General features: G+C 37.5%; 2 protein-coding genes across 6 annotated transcripts in view; one reads left to right on the top strand and one right to left on the bottom strand.

Moving 5' to 3' along the window:
- Positions 1-1,867, top strand: part of VPS54 (VPS54 subunit of GARP complex) — a 57,897-nt gene extending 56,030 nt beyond the window's left edge. For both annotated transcript variants that reach the window (XM_088134039.1, XM_088134044.1), the window contains one exon: positions 729-1,867. In XM_088134039.1, coding sequence (XP_087990165.1) covers positions 729-834 — 106 coding nt within the window. In that variant the 3' untranslated portion in view covers positions 835-1,867. The remainder of the gene's footprint in view (positions 1-728) is intronic.
- A 42-nt stretch (positions 1,868-1,909) lies between these two features.
- The window catches only part of UGP2 (UDP-glucose pyrophosphorylase 2), a 36,342-nt gene continuing 19,361 nt past the window's right edge, over positions 1,910-18,890 (bottom strand). For all 4 annotated transcript variants that reach the window (XM_025171500.2, XM_088134072.1, XM_007435754.4 and 1 more), the window contains exons 5-10: positions 16,185-16,318; positions 13,572-13,869; positions 12,439-12,636; positions 8,001-8,243; positions 6,529-6,633; positions 1,910-2,673 (exon numbers count right to left, since the gene is read on the bottom strand). In XM_025171500.2, coding sequence (XP_025027268.2) covers positions 2,566-2,673; positions 6,529-6,633; positions 8,001-8,243; positions 12,439-12,636; positions 13,572-13,869; positions 16,185-16,318 — 1,086 coding nt within the window. In that variant the 3' untranslated portion in view covers positions 1,910-2,565. The remainder of the gene's footprint in view (positions 2,674-6,528; positions 6,634-8,000; positions 8,244-12,438; positions 12,637-13,571; positions 13,870-16,184; positions 16,319-18,890) is intronic.

The following is an 18,890-nucleotide window of genomic DNA, read 5'->3' as shown; positions in this document are numbered from 1 at the left end:
GGACCAGATCAGTGGTTAAAGTTTAAGAGAGGTTATAGACATCAGGAGGAACTTCCTGATTGTATGAGCTGTCAGCCAGAGAACGGGCTGTCACATGACCTAGCGAGTTCTCCCTTGCCAGAGATCTTCAAACCATGGCTGGTCATCTCCAAGATGCTGTACTGCAGGGCTTTTCAAAATGTATGTGCAGAACCTCAGAGTTCTAGGAGGATTTGAATGGTTTCTGTGAGACTAAAAGGGGGGGGGGGACTCTACAAGCTACTAAGTTCCTTTTGGAGAGGGAGTATTTTCCCCTCCCTGTAAGGGAATAAGCAGGGGGGGGGGGGGACTTGAATACACTCAACCATCTGCTCCCAACTTAAGGTGGCTCTTCCCCCTCACATGCTATGAAACCAGCATTTACAAGTGCTCCATGAAGGAAGCAACTTGGAATTGTTGCTAAAAAGTAGATTTGAGTAGAAAAAATTGACCAGGTAACAGAATGGGCTCATCACTTAGTATTTTCCTTTATTCTATTCCTGAAAAACTGAATTTTTTTCTAAAAACATGTGCAGAAGGTGATACTGTTTACTAAATGTTTTATATTCTAGTACACAGATTCCAGAATAAAGCACAAGATGTCAGGTTTAGAGCAAATGGACTTAACACTCAACATACAATTTAAATTATATCAGTGTCTACATGGTTTGAAAATATATTTCCTGAATGTTTATTTCTGTTCTGCATAGATTGGTCACAGCCGATGTAGCTTTTTACACTGGAAACCTCCAAGCATTGAAAGGGCTTCAGACTCTAGATTTAAACATGGCTGAAATCTGGGAACAGAAGAGGTGACTATCTAACAACTTGCCACTCCATCATTTTGGAATGATTTCTTGTTTGCAGAACATGGATTCTTGCAAACTGAAGAAGAAACTCTCTTGAAATGTGTTAGAACTTAGCTATAGGAATGATTTGGGGAGAATCCTTTTCGCAAGAAAAGCAACAACAGTTCTTTGCGCAGTTTCTTCATTCTATCTGGAACGAGACTCAGGTTTCTTTGGACCAAATCCAAAAGAATTCATAGCTGTAACACAGCTGTTGTCTAGAGAGTGCTCTGTAAGTCTTTATATTAAAAAGATGCTTTGCATTTCCTCTAGTGCAATGAAATTCATGTGGTGTCTCATTTAATGATGGTACAGTTTGAAAATTCTTGCTGTTGAATTCTTGAAAATGTTTTCACTATAAAACTACTGTTAAATTATTTTTTTACAGATGTTTCTATAAATTCTTGATTACCTACATAACTTTGGATTTGTTAAGGTGCATTCATGTTCCAAAGTATTTTTTCCAATTGAATTACTTACTCTCATCAGGAAACAATATTTTAAATATTTCCTGTATCTTAAAAATGAAGTTGTAGAGCTTGCCCAATTCTTATAAGGGCAAACTGAAAAGGCAGTTCAAGCATATCTGTTGTTTATTTAAGGAGGGTGATTACAACAGCATAAATTGGCCAGTGTCCATGTAACATTTACCTTCAATTCTTTCCCACCCACACACCCAGTTAAAATATTTCAAGGGTGCAGAGTCATAATATACCCATAAAAGCAACAGTATAAGGGGTATTAATTTATAACATTTTTTAATGCTTTCAGGCTGGTACCTGCCTGTTATAAAGTAATGAAGTGCCTGTGTATTTCACCTCACAGCATTTTTATCTAAATCCAGTGAGTGCCTACTCTTGTGATGATTATGTACAACGATAGCCTACCATGTTTTGTGTGCCTATGGCTTCTTTCAAACAGGCATGCCTATCTGTTAACATTAGCAGAAATCACTGTCAATCGAAATAAAACTCTTAAAATGAACTGTTTAAAAGACCAACTTATTTACTAACATTATTACCAACAAAAACCAATATCCAGACTGGGGGCTCGATATTCTTTATTTCAGTACCTGTACAGATGCAGGATTTATTTCCTCCTTCATCCCAACACATTATTTTATTCTGTTAATATGAGTACAATAAAGAGGGCAATCTGTTCCATATTTAAAAATAAACTAATGCTCTTAAGTAGTGACAGTATAGATGTGGGATGAGAAATTGCTATTCAAATGTTTCAGGTATCTTTTCTTTGGGTAAACACATGAGAAGACAAGTCAGGTACTGAACCATCTTGTGAAGGGGGTGAATAGCAGAGTCTGAAGTACAGAAAGGCAAATAATAACATACTAGACATACTTGCTATAGTAGCAAAACTACTACATAATGTAGTTGCATTTAATAGTTAACAGCATATTGTTTCACAGCTTTTTGTTACAAGCAGTTCAAAACTCATTGAATATCAGCATGTTAAACTTCTCACACAAGAGCTGCTTGTCTTTAAGACAAACAATATTGCACTTTAGATTATATTAACTGAATTAGAGTCATTTAAATATTTGCCTCTTAGTTTTCTCAGTTAAAAGGGATTACAGAAATAATACTGTAAGAACAGTGAATAGATTGTTTGTATACAAATCTAATGCCTATATTTTCTTCCATTTGTGAAACTGTTTATATTATATGAAGTTCATAGCAGCTCAGTGGTCTAGGATCCGAAGATTGCCAGAGACTATTTTGTTCTCCAGAACCGCTCCAGGGGGGATGTCAATCCTGTCACCATGGTTTGCGATAATTATGACGGTTCCCTATATACAGAAAATAAGAATGTTCCAGTGAACTGCCTAAAGATAGGTTTCTAACATTTAAGTTTATATTTCATTAATTCTGAAGCAATCACATTTCATAAAGTACTGATATTGAACTCTTTACCCTATAACTTCTAACAAAAACACATGCTAAATGTTTAATTACAGAAATTCCAACCCATATGCATGTAACATTTTATAAATTAACGTCACGTTTCACAGAACTGTTCAGTTGTGTTTGACAAATGCATGAGTGTTTAATTGCAATCTCAAAATGTTTTCTAAAATTAGCGGAGTTTGATCAGAGTAGTTTTCCAAGCAATTAAGAACACATATCTCTGAATCCAAGATTGTTGTTCACTAAGGAGACAGTAATTTTTATAGTGGAAAACTCTTTAATGACCTCCAACCGAAGTGCAGAAAGAAATATTCTTGGCTGTTAATTGCCAACCAATTTTTCCTTGGGCTCTGTTCCTGAGGGATGAGCCTAAAGCATTTATAAATCTTCAAGAGATTGACATCCTCCCTGAAGCAACTTACACCAGGCATTTCTGATGAGAACCACCCATGCAGAACTTTCAGGTTTTAATCTTAAGTGTTTTCTTACTACATCTTACTCATGTTTTCTGAATTTCTGAACTATTTCTTTCTGAAACCCCACTGAAACTTCTCTGACTGGGATTTATGACTTTTTTTCTACATCTAGGAGGAAGCTTATTTAGCTAAACAATTTTCTACACTGCCTTTTGAATTGTTCCTTTTTTTATTGCTCAGTGGTTTACTTTTTGTTTCAGTACAATTTGAAACTGCAAAATTTATCTACAACAGGTAATTTGAAAAGGACAGTCAACACAGCAAGGGTGTGTGTGTGTGTACAATTTTTTTTTTTGAGAAACCCAAAAGAAACACTGCTTTCATTTAAAACTATAAACGATGCCATTATACTATTGCAGACACCGGCAAGTCTTTAAGAGCCATGGGAACACTGGTCCATTACAGATTAACTATGAGAAACAAAGGTCATGTGTTTTGTAAGAGGCTACAAAAAGTTCCACTGAATCCCCAAAGGGCACATACTTGAACAAGTCCCTTTTTTAAGTACCTGGGATATGTGCTATGTTATTCAGGGAAGCAACATACTCATACCTCTCAGGTTGCTCTGAATGCTCAAAAGGATTCAACAACAAGCCTACATGGCATGGGGCCAGGTTATTTGAGTGATCACCTCTCCCTAGATACATCTACCTGTCCCATCACAGCTGGCAGGAGAGGCATGTTATGGATCCCACCTACAAAGGAATGTCATCTGATGGGACCCAGGAGGAGCGCCTTTTCTGCTGTAGTATCCACTATTTTGAAAATCATTCCCCCTGCCCACCCCCCGTTAGACTGGCCCTGACTTTGCTGGCCTTTCAAAAGGTTCTCAAGACATGGTTTTGTCATGATGCCTGGGGATCCAGTATTGTTGTATTGCTAGTCATTGTATGGATTGCACTGTCCCACAAATTAAGTTTTAACTGTTTTAATTGGTTTTTAATAGTTTTCATTTTGGTTTTTTGTAACTATTGTTTTCTGTTTTTAAGTGTGTGAGCTGCCCAGACTCACGTATGTGAGATGGGTGGCTATGTACGCTGAATAAACAAACTTCTCTTTCTCTTTAGAGGGGCCTGGTATGTACCAGCTGCTTTGAAACTTTCTGAAGCCAAAGCATTGGCACAATTCCACTATAGAGCAGAGTTAAATCTAGGAATCAGTTACAAGAAATTGGTGAGAGTTGAAACTGGCTTCCTAACAGAGCTATTTCAGGTAGCAATATACTGTATGTCCCTAATGCTGCTCTGTTTAGATTCAGGGTTTATAAAAATCAAAATAGTGGTTTGGCTGTGTGCTCTCAAATATTGGCTAAAAACTCATTTTTAGCCCCAAGGTCTGGTACATCTTATACCAGATAATTAGTACTCTCCTTGAAAATTACATAAATTGGAAATTACATAAATCTCACACAATCAAATGAGATGCTGATGCACTTAGAACAACATCTGGCAATCACTCATATACAAAGAATTCTTGACACAGAATTACAAAAAGAATATATCAAGATTTCTCTTAGAGCTCAATTGGGGCAGAGCTAATTCCATTTTGAACCAGCAATTTACAAATAACAAACTTTGGAAGGCCTGTACACTATTGCAGTTAAAGATCTTACCATCAGCAATGTTGGAGGGTAAATACCCCAAAATTCCCTATGCTGAAAAGATGGGAACATTGAGTCCCAGGATCATATCCAGCTATACTGTAATTTTCACCAAGACACCCACAATGAGTTACTAACACCTCTTCTTAGTCCATGTCCAGGTCAGGCAGAAGAAGTCTAAGTCTAAGATCCCAAGGTAATGTTTGCTGTTGAAACGCTTTTATTTGGCATATAGAATGTAGCCTGTAGAATTCGTGCATTGTTGACAGCAAAATAGGGTATGGATGACTGCAGGCCTTTTTATCATGCATGCAACATTATAATTTGTGTTACACACTGTATTTTTTAATGACGTCTGACCAGTAATAAAGTTTAAAAGAAAGATGTAAAAGTGCTCTTCTAGTGCAATTATATAGCTAACAATTTTATTAATTTGGATATACTTGCCTTTGGATATTATTTTGTTTGCTTCAACCACATACCTGCTACTCAGCTTGTCTGAACTAGTTTGATCTGACTCCTTTTTAGTTTCTTCAACTCCCTTAAATTTTTTTTTTTAACTACAAGAATAAGCTCCAACATAAGGAATGTTTATTTTAAAGGAAATGTTTAGTTGAAGTGGTATGAATTGTAATGAATGGAATTCAGTTCTTAAGATGTGAATTCAATATCTGTATAATTTGATATGCTTAAAAGCTTCCTTTATGTCCATTCCCTTCACACTGTATTATCTGGTTATATATCTGTTATTAAGTATATTGAGCTTTCTTTTTTCTGATTTCTTACTTTTAATGTTATAATTTGCTTTGATTCAACTTAATGAAGAGAAATTCTAGCATAAGTTTACTTTTCATTTTTTCAAAACGAATAGGAGGAAGCAGTAGAGAACAATCCAAAGTGGAAGAAACCCAGCCTAATTCCTCTGCTTCCTTTCCTCAACTTAAATAATTTCTTATACCAAGTTGCATACAATGGACGATAAATCTTTCTTAATTGATTCAGCCACAAGAAGATATGGAAGGAACACTTGATTCTCTCAAGGCTGATATAAATGAAAGATATGATAAATTAACAACCCAAGTAGACATCAGGATAAAGAAATTAAAGAACTGCAGACAAGACATCTGTAACTGACTTCAGAAGTCTCAGACACCAGAACAAATTGGATGCTAAATTAAAAGAAGCAGAAACAGAATTACATAAAAACAACTTAAAATTCAGAGGTTATATGATAAGATCTAAAAATGGAAAATCTACTTATAGCTTATCTCATCCTGGACATAGATGAAACTATTTCTTTGCTGGAACACATATGCAGAGACAGCACAAAACAGCTTCTGAATCAGGTATGCAAACTTGCAAATGATGTGGCTGCTTTAACAATTCAAAGTGAGGTGCTTCATCTGCACTCACACATACTGCACCACACTGCTTCTGACCATTCTGTGCAACTCTATTTCACTAAGTAATTGTAAATATACGATTCACTGTTTTTAAAGGAATCTACTGGATCCCCAATATCAAATGGATATTGCAAGAATGCATCAATGAATCCTAAAGACATTGGCAGATTTTGTCAAATAGTGTTTCTGAGAATGCAGCATTTCTTGCATATTACAAAGAGCTTGGGATCTTTTTTTAATTTTACTCATATGACCAACCTTTAATGCAACATGTTTCCCAAAAGTGACATCGCCTGAAACAGTTAGATGATCCAGTTCGAGCATATCTGGGATACTTTCAAACCTCCTCAAGAAATCTTGAACCTTTTAAAAAAATGAGAATGTAAAGGGTCAGGTTCACAGGTTTAGGAATCTCTCCGTATGTATTCAAAGAATTATACTGCAAACCACAGCATAAAGTTATTAATTTGGAAAACACAAGGCCTAAAGGAATGTCATAACTTGAATCTGGAACTAAGCTTGATCTGAACCTCATTTAGGGCCATACAGTGTTCACTGCCATACCTGTAACTCTAGGTTAAAATGTTTGTATTTCATATAATTCTCTTAACCACCCTACTTGTTCTGATACACATCTAAATATGATTACATTTAATTAAGTTTTTTTAATCCACCATAGCTGAATGGGAAAGCTGAGTGCTTTAATTTAAGGAAGGCAGAACTATAATGAACCAATAAAAGGGGAATGGAATACCAAAAGCTTATTTAAGAATTCCTTAGAATGAGCATGGGAAGGCACCAAGAGTATCCTTCAGGCCCTAAAAGCAAACGAATAAAAGCTTTAGAATGCCATGGCAACCCTGGAGGATCAGTAGCCTCAAACTTGGTCTTCCAATCTTCTGGAAGCTCTGGAAGGACCAGGGATGGGCATGGGAAGGGGAGGCTTCTGGGAGGAAACTGCTATCCCCGTTCTTAAAATTCTTAAAATCAGGCCAACATCTAATATATTCTGGGGTTGCTGGGGGAGATATGTGGTCACATGTTGCCCGCCCATTTTAAAAAAGTTTACTTGTGCTTGAAGTAAGTACTTAAAATCCAGCGATCTATAAAATGGGCTGCAATAGACTGGTTTGGAGAGTTTATCACAGAATGGTTAACTAAATTTTGTGAAGCCACCCAGAGACATCTGGAGTGGTCTAGAAATTAACAAATAAGTAAATAATCACAGTAAATACATCCAAGAAGCAACAGAACTGTTATAATCAGTAACGTTACTATATAACACAGATGTAAATTGGCCTTCTGTGCTAATCAATACCTGTAGATTGCAGTTAGTTCTTCAGAAGAGCTGCATTCTCACAAAACATTTCCAATCAGATTAATCATAATCTTTAATCTTGCTATTTTAATCTTACTACTGCATTTGCCAATTGTTAGCTTAGAATCTCAGGATATAAACTCAAATAAACAAGCGAACAAGCATGTTACATGCAGTAAGTTAGATGGTGCTTCAGTAAGTGACCTCAAACAATAATTCTGTACTGCTAGTACCCAGGTGACTCAGAGGAAAAAAGGGTAGCAACTCCTGGATGATCACATGCAGAGAGCATTCTAGGACACTATCAGTCTTACTCCTGGTCACTTAAGGGTTATTAATAAGAGCTACTTTAACTAGCTTGTAGATTAAACATTTCCACACATACACTTTTTTATGCAATAATTATGTTTACCTTGGTGAAAGAGCTCCCCAGCTTGACCAGTGGTACAGTAGGAAATTCCCGTTTCTCACTCATTGTTAAAGACCCGGCATTAAGGCTGTACAAGTTAGACATCACGAGTAGGAGATCAGACGTGGTCTTGACTGGCAAGAAACGACTCCGGGGAACATTTATTCCCAAAGAGTTCTCAAAACTCTTAATAGCAGCGCCAACCGCAGTCTCCAGTTGAATTACATTTAGACCACCGTCTAAAGTCTGGAACAGAAAGTGTTCATGCTCACGGGTTACGCTAGCTAGTTGTTTCACCCATTCCATTCCACTTGAAATTTCTATTTGCTATGCCTGAGATCAAAATGTTACTCTCATGAAAAATGCTTATTCCAGTCACAGAGGGTTTATTCAGGGCATACATGGGATTTTCTTAAGCCACCACGTATGTGGGAAATGGAAAGCCATTTTTATCTTACATGTCCCAGCCAGCCAGAGTCCTCCAAACCAGCAAGGAACCTAAGTTAGATGCTTTTGTTTTCAGCAAGTTTTTTTGTTTTGTTTTGAGCAAGTGCTGAAGCAAGCTGGGCAGGAATATAAAGGGAGCAAAGGTTTCCCATTCTGATACTCTAAAGAGAGGGAATCATTCCCTCTCTAAGGAACTCTTTGCGATGCCGTGACTAGACTGATCTCAACATTCAATGAGACCAGATGCCCATCCCTAGTGACGTACTTTAAATAGCTCTCACACACCTTTCAGACCTGCCAGATGTCTAAGCCAAATTACCATCTCCAAACTAAGTAGAGCCTTAACCTTGGTGCAGTTCAATATTTTTTAGAAATCTTTATTGTCATTGTACTACTTGTACAACGAAATTAAATGCCACCCCAGGGCAGCTTTAAAAATATAAAAACCATAGAACATATAAAACACATAACACACATAAAACATATAACACAACCTTCACATTCCATATTGCACAACCCCTGATCCTGCATTAATACTGCCCTATACGATAGAATTCAGTATAGTTACAGCTCTAAGATAGAAGCTATTCTTCAGCCTATTTGTCCTTGTTTTCATTATCCTGTACCATCTGCCAGATGGTAATAGTTCAAAAAAAGAATATCCCGGGTGGGATGGATCCTTAAGAATGTTTTGAGCCTTCTTAAGGCAGCGGGAACTATAAAATTCTTCCAAAGAGGGGAGAGGGCAACCAATGATCCTCTGGGCAGTGGTGGTAACCCTCTGGAGCGCTTTCCTATGTGCCACTGTGCAGTTAGCAAACCATACACAGGTGCAGTAGGTGACATCTGCAGTTTTAAGAGAGAGACAAGAGCATCCCATTGAAATCCAGACTACGCCCATGTGGAGAATGAGCCACTGAAACCACCACACATGTCTTATTATTATAGTGTTGGTTTTATGCTGACACTCCTCATGAGTTGTTAACCCCATGTTTCATTAAATTCCCTGGTCATTCTAATCAATTTTATTTAAAACTCTTACTTTCACACTCAAATAACTATTTATTTAAGTAAGGCCAACTTTTGCCATATAAGATGTAAAAATGTACAGCAGTTTGTTTGATATGCTTATCTAAGTAACCAATTAATATTAGTTTTATGTATGCAATGTGCTTTATGGACTGGTCATTGACCACAATAAAGAATCTCTCTCTGTCACAGACTGTAGTCAGCACAGTATATAATTTTCTTTTAATCATTCTCAGCAATTTCATCAGTCTTCCCCATTGTTTATCCAAGGAGCTCACAATAATACATACAAGTTTAATAATAAAAAATAAAGAAATAAAATAATAAAGAAATAAAAGAGAAAAAAATGAATTGTGTAATTGGTTTTCTCCTCATCTGAACTACAGGTGAAACTCGAAAAATTAGAATATCGTGCAAATGTTCATTTATGTCAGTACGGCAACTCAAAAGGTGAAACCAATATATGAGATAGACGCATTACATGCAAAGCGAGATATGTCAAGCCTTACTTTGGTATAATTGTAATGATTATGGCGTACAGCTTATGAAAACCCCAAATTCAAAATCTCAGAAAATCAGAATATTATATGACATCAATAACACTTGTTGGAAACAAACAATTGGAAATAGAACAATATCGGACCTCTGCAAAGTATAAGCATGCATATGTACTCAGTACTTGGTTTGGGCCCCTTTTGCAGCAACGACTGCCGCAATGCGGCGTGGCATGGATGCTATCAGCCTGTGGCACTGCTGAGGTGTTATGGAAGACCAGGATGCTTCAATAGCGGCCTTCAGCTCTGCTGCATTGTTCGGTCTCATGTCCCTCATCTTTCTCTTGGCAATGCCCCATAGATTCTCTATGGGGTTCAGGTCAGGCGAGTTTGCTGGCCAATCAAGCACAGTAATCCCATGGTCATTGAACCAGGTTTTGGTACTTTTGGCAGTGTGGGCAGGTGCCAGGTCCTGCTGGAAAATGAAGTCAGCATCCCCATAAAGCTCATCTGCGGAAGGAAGCATGAAGTGCTCCAAAATCTCCTGGTAGACGGCTGCGTTGACCCTGGACTTAATGAAGCACAGTGGACCAACACCAGCAGATGACACAGCTCCCCAAATCAACACAGACTGTGGAAACTTCACACTGGACTTCAAGCATTGTGCATTGTGTGCCTCTCCATTCTTCCTACAGACTCTGGGTCCTTGGTTCCCAAATGAGATGCAAAAGTTGCTCTCATCAGAAAAGAGGACTTTGGGCCACTGGGCAACAGACCGGTTCTTTTTTTCTGTAGCCCAGGTAAGATACTTCTGACGTTGTTTGTTGTTCAGGAGCGGCTTGACAAGAGGAATATGACATTTGAAGCCCATGTCCAGGATCCGTCTGTGTGTGGTGGCTCTTGATGCACTAACTCCAGCCTCAGTCCACTCCTTGTGAAAGTCCCCAATACTTTTGAATGGCCTTTTCCTGACAATCCTCTCCAGGCTGCGGTCATCCCTGATGCTTGTGCACCTTTTTCTACCACACTTTTCCCTTCCACATAACCTTCTATTGATGTGCTTTGATACAGCACTTTGGGGACATCCAACTTCTTTTGCAATTACCTTTTGGGGCTTTACCTCCTTATGGAGGGTGTCAGTGATGGTTTTCTGCACAACTGTCAGGTCAGCAGTCTTTCCCATGCTTGTGATTCCTACTGAACCAGCCTGAGAGACCATTTAAAGGCTCAGGAACCCTTTGCAGGTGTTATGGATTCATTAGCTGATTAGAGTGGGATACTTTGAGCCTAGAATATTGAACCTTTTCACACTATTCTAATTTTCTGAGATTGTGAATTTGGGGTTTTCATAAGCTGTACGCCATAATCATCACAATTATACCAAAGTAAGGCTTGACATATCTCGCTTTGCATGTAATGCGTCTATCTCATATATTGGTTTCACCTTTTGAGTTGCCGTACTGACATAAATGAACATTTGCACGATATTCTAATTTTTCAAGTTTCACCTGTATATTCCCCAATACAGTGGAACTTCAGTTCATGAACTTAATTTGTTCCACGACTCTGGTCGCGACCCGAATTGGTCGCGACCCAAAGCAAATTTTCCCATAAGGTTCAATGTAATTACTGTTAATCCGTTCTGGCGTGGAGGACAGGGAGGTGGCTATTGCTTGGAGGGAGAGTCCCCCTCCCTACGACCACGTGTCAGGGGCGGAAAATGGCCGCAGACCACGTGTCAGGGGCGGAAAATGGCCGCAGACGTGTCAGGGGCGGAAAATGGCTGCGGACCACGTGTCGGGCGGGAAAATGGCCACGGACGTGTCAGGGGTGGAAAAATGGCCGCGGACCGTGTCACGGGAAGGAAAATGGCCGCGTATCCTGTTCGTAACCCGAGGCGGAGTTTGCGAACCGAAGCAAAATTTCGCGGCTGGAGCTGATCGTCACCCGAAAAGTTCGTGAACAGAAGCGTTCGTAACCCGAGGTTCCACTGTACATTATTTTGTTGGAACTGTATGTCCAACAAAACAAGAAGGATGTTAACTGGTTGAAAATTCCTGGAAATCAGCCCAACATACAATTTAAAGGTTTATTTGTGTCCCTAAAATAAAGGTTTAATGGTGATTTTATCCCACTTGTAAATGGAATAAACAGACCTACAAAATGAAAATGGCATATAGGTTTATCTGAAAATTTTAAATGTAAATTTTAAGTAAAAGATCATAAACATTCCTCCAAGAATAGCATAGACTAAAACAAAATCAAGTATTACAGAAACACTAAAGATTACTAATGTGCTCTTGAAATTATTTTCTGAAGACAGGATAGCCATAAGCGTAAATAGTCTTTGAAATACCTCTCTAGCTGATCAGCTCAAGAGGATATATTTTTATATTTCCAATTTCTCTTGAACTTTCCATAATGTTATTCTCACCACCACAATTCAAGACTTCAATTATTTTCAGGCTTACCTTAGGATTGACAATAATTTCCATATCAATAGCATTCTGTTCCTGCAGCCTTTTAATTGCAGACAGTGAAACCCATAGGTTGTTTGTGTTGAATATTTTGAATTTTGAAACAGACTTGAATTCATCAACATGTGCTTTTGGCACCTGAGCTATTTCTACTAGCCTCAGTTTGTTTTCATACTGTGTAAGTGTACCACCCTACAAAAATAAAGACATTTATTAAATAGAAATCTGTGACAGTGCCCAAACAAACTTCTAAAGAGAATGCATGGCCTCAGTTCAGCTTGAGTTAACTGCTGTGACAATGGTTAGTCACACTGGTTTCAATGAGATCTAGTTACAACTACTTTAGCTTTAGAAACTCATATGTATTTTGCCATGGTAGAATTTAGTTCAATGTTGTAACAGATTCAATGTTGGACAAAAAGTTGCTTTTATTTTATTTTTCTCACAGCAGTGTAGTGTAATTCTTTATATATCTGTTTGGAGGTATGCTGTATTGAGTCCAACGGGGCTCATTTCCCAAACTTATGCCTTATTCCCTTATGCACTATAACATGAGATACTCAGAATCAAGGTGCTACGTCTTAAGAGACACTGTAACTTCATGAATAGTTTTCTTTCTAAAGAATTATACTTTTTTAAAAACTGTATATCATTTTGGAAGTGGTCTCCCGAAAAGCAATTTTAATAAAAATTAAACATTTTATTAAGTATTTTCCCAGTTAGTATCCTCTCAAATCATCTCTTTCATAATAAATACTTAAGAGAACCTCAATGGAACTTGGTATAAAAGGGCAAAAATAGTTAATTTCATAGCTATAGAACAAGCAATATAAAACAGTAAATGCCTAATGTTCAGAAACAATCTCAGCAGTGGAGGAAGGTAGAAAAGGAATTAGTAATTCCAGAGTGAGAATGAATCTTTGTCAGTAAGAATGTGTCTTGCTTCCTGCCACAGGAAGTGACCTGAAGTCCTGGTTCACAGACTGCCGAGGGGGTAGGAGAAATACATTTCTAGAGGACCAGTTTGTTGCAAATAGGGAACGTAATGGGATTAGCAATCCTTGTCACTAAACTGAAGCGTGCAAATTTTACCTACGCTGAAATAAATTAAATTAAATATTTTTTACCTTAACATCTGCCCTTGTTTTATTGGTGACCTCCATAACAAATTCACATCGCTTTCCATTTGGCGAATTCATGAGGTGATTAAGGATATAGAGATCAACAGTGGCGCCAAGGTTATCTATGTTGGACACAAAAATATATTCCTTCCCCTCTCCAATAAAAGTATCCAGCAATCCAGAATTATAGAAACTTGCATAGATGTCTCCATGGCCAGGGGGATACCAAGCCTCTGTGTTCTCTCCTGAGTAAGATACATCTTTTGCTACTGGAAGTAAAGACTCCTTATTAATTCGAGGATACCTGGAAAACAAAAATTAAGCCACTAGGATAGCAGTTGAAGTATCACGTGAGGTACTAATGGATCTACTAGTGAAATATTCAATATCTGGAAGGAACATCAAACATTACTTACTTACTACAACATGTTCATGAAACTGAAGACTCATATGTGGCTTATAATTGAGAACTGTAGTCTTAAAAAGCAATTTAAAATACAGTGGGGCAAAAAAGTATTTAGTCAGCCACCAATTGTGCAAGTTCTCCCACTTAAAAAGATGAGAGAGGCCTGTAATTTTCATCATAGGTATACCTCAACTATGACAGACAAAATGGGGGAAAAAATCCAGAAAATCACATTGTCTGATTTTTAAAGAATTTATTTGCAAATCATGGTGGAAAATAAGTATTTGGTCAATATCAAAAGTTCATCTCAATACTTTGTTATATATCCTTTGTTGGCAATGACAGAGGTCAAACGTTTTCTGTAAGTCTTCACAAGGTTTTCACACACTGTTGCTGGTATTTTGGCCCATTCCTCCATGCAGATCTCCTCTAGAGCAGTGATGTTTTGGGGCTGTCTCTGGGCAACACGGACTTTCAACTCCCTCCAAAGGTTTTCCATGGGGTTGAGATCTGGAGACTGGCTAGGCCACTCCAGGACCTTGAAATGCTTCTTACGAAGCCACTCCTTCATTGCCCGGGCGGTGTGTTTGGGATCATTGTCATGCTGAAAGACCCAGCCACGTTTCATCTTCAATGCCCTTGCTGATGGAAGGAGGTGTTCACTCAAAATCTCACGATACATGGCCCCATTCATTCTTTCCTTTACACGGATCAGTCATCCTGGTCCCTTTGCAGAAAAACAGGCCCAAAGCATGATGTTTCCACCCCCATGCTTCACAGTAGGTATGGTGTTCTTTGGATGCAACTCAGCATTCTCTCTCCTCCAAACACGACAAGTTGAGTTTAGACCAAAACATTCTACTTTGGTTTCATCTGACCATATGACATTCTCCCAATCCTCTTCTGGATCATCCAAATGCTCTCTAGCAAACTTCAGACGGGCCCGGACATGTACTGGCTTAAGCAGGGGGACACGTCTGGCACTGCAGGATTTGAGTCCCTCACGGCGTAGTGTGTTACTGATGGTAGCCTTTGTTACTTTGGTCCCAGCTCTCTGCAGGTCATTCACTAGATCCCCTCGTGTGGTTCTGGGATTTTTGCTCACCATTCTTGTGATCATTTTGACCCCACAGGGTGAGATCTTGCGTGGAGCCCCAGATCGAGGGAGATTATCAGTGGCCTTGTATGTCTTCCATTTTCTAATTATTGCTCCCACAGTTGATTTCTTCACACCAAGCTGCTTGCCTATTGCAGATTCAGTCTTCCCAGCCTGGTGCAGGTCTACAATTTTGTTTCTGGTGTCCTTTGACAGCTCTTTGGCCTTGGCCATAGTGGAGTTTGGACTGTGACTGTTTGAGGTTGTGGGCAAGTGTCTTTTATACTGATAACAAGGTCAAACAGGTGCCATTACTACAGGTAACAAGTGGAGGACAGAGGAGCCTCTTAAAGAAGTAGTTACAGGTCTGTGAGAGCCAGACATCTTGCTTGTTTGTAGGTGACCAAATACTTATTTTCCACCATGATTTGCAAATAAATTCTTTAAAAATCAGACAATGTGATTTTCTGGATTTTTTCCCCCATTTTGTCTCTCATAGTTGAGGTATACCTATGATGAAAATTACAGGCCTCTCTCACCTTTTTAAGTGGGAGAACTTGCACAATTGGTGGCTGACTAAATACTTTTTTGCCCCACTGTACATATAGGGCTAGAGTTACTAAAAATGTATCTGAGAAAAGCTGGTTTTCCATGTGAGAACTGTAACCAGGCTCTTCAAATTTCCCAGAAATCCAAGGAAAAATAGGTAAGAAAAAATGATCTCAGCTATCTGATTCAGCAGAAACAAGAGAAAATTAGGAAACTGCAAAATATAATGAATATGCAGCACCATTCTTCCTCTCTGACCAAATGCACCTCTTCACATAAGGGGATCACAATGTAACGTATCACTCAACAGCATCCCATAAACATAGAGAGAAGAACTGTCTCAAAATCCTCATTCTCTCACCTACATCTCATTTACAATTTTATTCAGCCTAGTTATTTAACAGTCTTTTTTATTTAAAAATGAATGCTTAAAGCCTATATAATAGTTTGAGGTTTTTAAAATATTAATTGTATTGCTATCCATTTATGTAACAATTGAGTGGCCTGCTTAAATACCACTTCTTCTGCAATTACATAACTTTTATGATTATAAGTGAAATATAAATACCTGCTTTGATTAAAAGTGTAGATTTTCACACCACTGTGGCTGTATTTTTGCAAGATTTTTTTTGTATCTTCATCAGTGTTGAAGGAATTCATCAGAACTAGAGGAACATCTGTATTGTAAGTTTTATTTAGATGCTATAAAATAAAGAAAGCATTGGTAATTATTTTCAACATTTGTCTCCTTATACTAAAATTAAAGGCACCTAGTGTTCAAGGGCTATTAAAAATGCATCTTTTCAAACCAACAGTCAATCAATAAGAAAAATGAACACAGGGTTCTAACTCAAACAACTATAGCTAAGACATTAAAACAATTCCTATAAAAATATGTGCTGAATATAACCCCCATATTCCAGCTTTATATTTAAATCAAAGCAATTAGATACAGTTAAAATACAGTCACAAAATTTAATCATCTGGCTCAATCAATCAAGGGCTTTGAGTGATAATGGTGATGCCTAACACTGTAAAAATAAATGAATCCTTTATGCCAAAAATTTAGTTTGAATCATCACTAAATATATTTGTCACCAAATGTACCAAGTGTAAAGTTCTTTGAAAAAACTCTCATGAAAATAGAATGAAAATGAAGATTTTGCAAGAGACAAAAGACTTAAATTAGCATTTAGTGTGTCACCATTTTTATCTGCCAAGTACTTTTCACATTATCAATGCATCAGAACATGCAAGTTACTATGTGATGCAGTTCAATTAGTTATGTAGTAAACATGTTAGAAGTCTTTACTGAGTGGCAATTTTTCATTTTGAAGATCTGCAACCATTTAAAAATAGTTGTGGTATGCGAAGATGGATGATTAGCCGAGGATTTCCCTCCGACCTGCTTAATTGGGATGGGTATGGATAGCACCATTTCCTCTGACAGTGATAATGGAACACTGCACACCACTTGATTGCCATTAGAGGGCTACAAGGATCTTAGACTCCATTGTTTTCATCATCTGCATGGACTTGTTGGGTGAGGTCATCCAAAGATGTAATATTGGAATATTATATGGGGAATAGCTCTCCTAGGGAAGTGCTGTAAACTAGTAGTGTTTGAATATAGTTTTGGAAATGAACAAGGTAGAACAAGTTGTATCTTATAATAACACCTCATCCAGTTATTGTCAGTAGAGAGAATGAGACTCTACAGCTCATTGAGCGGCCTTTCTCCTGGAAAGTCCATTAGTGGCATTGTCTAGAATGGCCTTTACCAATTCTGTCTTCAGTGTTCAGAAAAAAAGTTAAACTGGCTGGTTTCATTCATATTTTAGTCACATCCAAATTCAACTACAATACTGCAAGAATGTGCTTCATCTAGACCTGCTGTTGGAGACCCAGAAATTAATTGGTCCCGAATATATCCATCAGGCTACAAGATATGTGGCTTTTTCTATAGTAGCTTTCTGATTCAGGAATGTTCTCCATCATCTACCACCTATCAGCAGCCTCTCCTGTTACTTCCTGTGTTTTGGCCCAAGAGACTTCCCCTCATAAAATACAGGACCACATACCTGAAGTATTTTTACCCCATTCTTCTACTCACAGCTTATAAATTATTTTTAAACTAACACTAATGCAAAAAACAAAGGAACTGAGGAGGGGGGAAACAGTTGAACAAAAAAGCAAATTCATTTTCATAGCTATAAAATTATGATGATCTGTTGATTAAAACCTTTCAATGCATTAAAAGCTATCCCTAATTAGGAAAAATGGCAAATATAACCTGAGTGTTTATGAGGACCGCAGAGAGCAACCATCTGAAGAGGAATTTCCTTTCTCCCGTGTACAAATGAGGAATGTCTTCCCTAAGTTGATGCATGTGGCAATATATGCACAATTATCTAAAGTTATGTTTCCTGTTTTGAAAATACTTTTATCCATATGAAAACTAAAATATCTACAACCTACAAATGTCTTTCAACACAGTTGTAGCAACCATAGTTGTAGTCTATCCCTCTATTATTTTTTAACGTTATGAGCTGGCTTATATATTTTTTAGTACAGAAGGGTATGGATGACTACAGGCCTTTTTATCATGCATGAAATATTATAATTTGTATTACGTATTGTATTTTTATAATAAATTCTGACCAGTAATAAAGTTTAAAAGAAAGATGTAAAAGTGCTCTTCTAGTGCAATTATATAGCTAACAATTTTATTAATTTGGATATACTTGCCTTTGGATATTATTATTTTGTTTGCTTCAACCACATACCTGCTACTCAGCTTGTCTGAACTAGTTTGATCTGACTCCTTTTTAGTTTCTTCAACTCCCTTAATTTTTTATTTTAACTACAAGAATAAGCTCCAACATAAGGAATGTTTATTTTAAAGGAAATGTTTAGCTGAAATGGTATGAATTGTAATGAATGGAATTCAGTTCTTAAGATGTGAATTCAATATCTGTATAATTTGATATGCTTAAAAGCTTCCTTTATGTCCATTCCCTTCACACTGTATTATCTGGTTATATATCTGTTATTAAGTATATTGAGCTTTCTTTTTTCTGATTTCTTACTCTTAATGTTATAATTTGCTTTGATTCAACTTAATGAAGAGAAATTCTAGCATGAGATTACTTTTTATCTTATATACTTTTTATCTTATAGAACATAAAGAAACAGCTAACATAAAGCAACGTTTAGAGAGCTAGTTTGGCATAGTGGTTAAGGCATCAGGCTAGATATTAGGAGACTGTAAATT

The sequence above is a fragment of the Python bivittatus genome, unplaced genomic scaffold (assembly GCF_059951505.1).
Source record: "Python bivittatus isolate LINGU-HERP-01145 unplaced genomic scaffold, Pbiv_v1 ctg000020_np1212, whole genome shotgun sequence".
NCBI classification, from domain to species: Eukaryota; Metazoa; Chordata; class Lepidosauria; order Squamata; family Pythonidae; genus Python; species Python bivittatus.
Note: the sequence above shows the minus strand (reverse complement) of the source record. Positions and strands in the feature narration are given on the sequence as shown.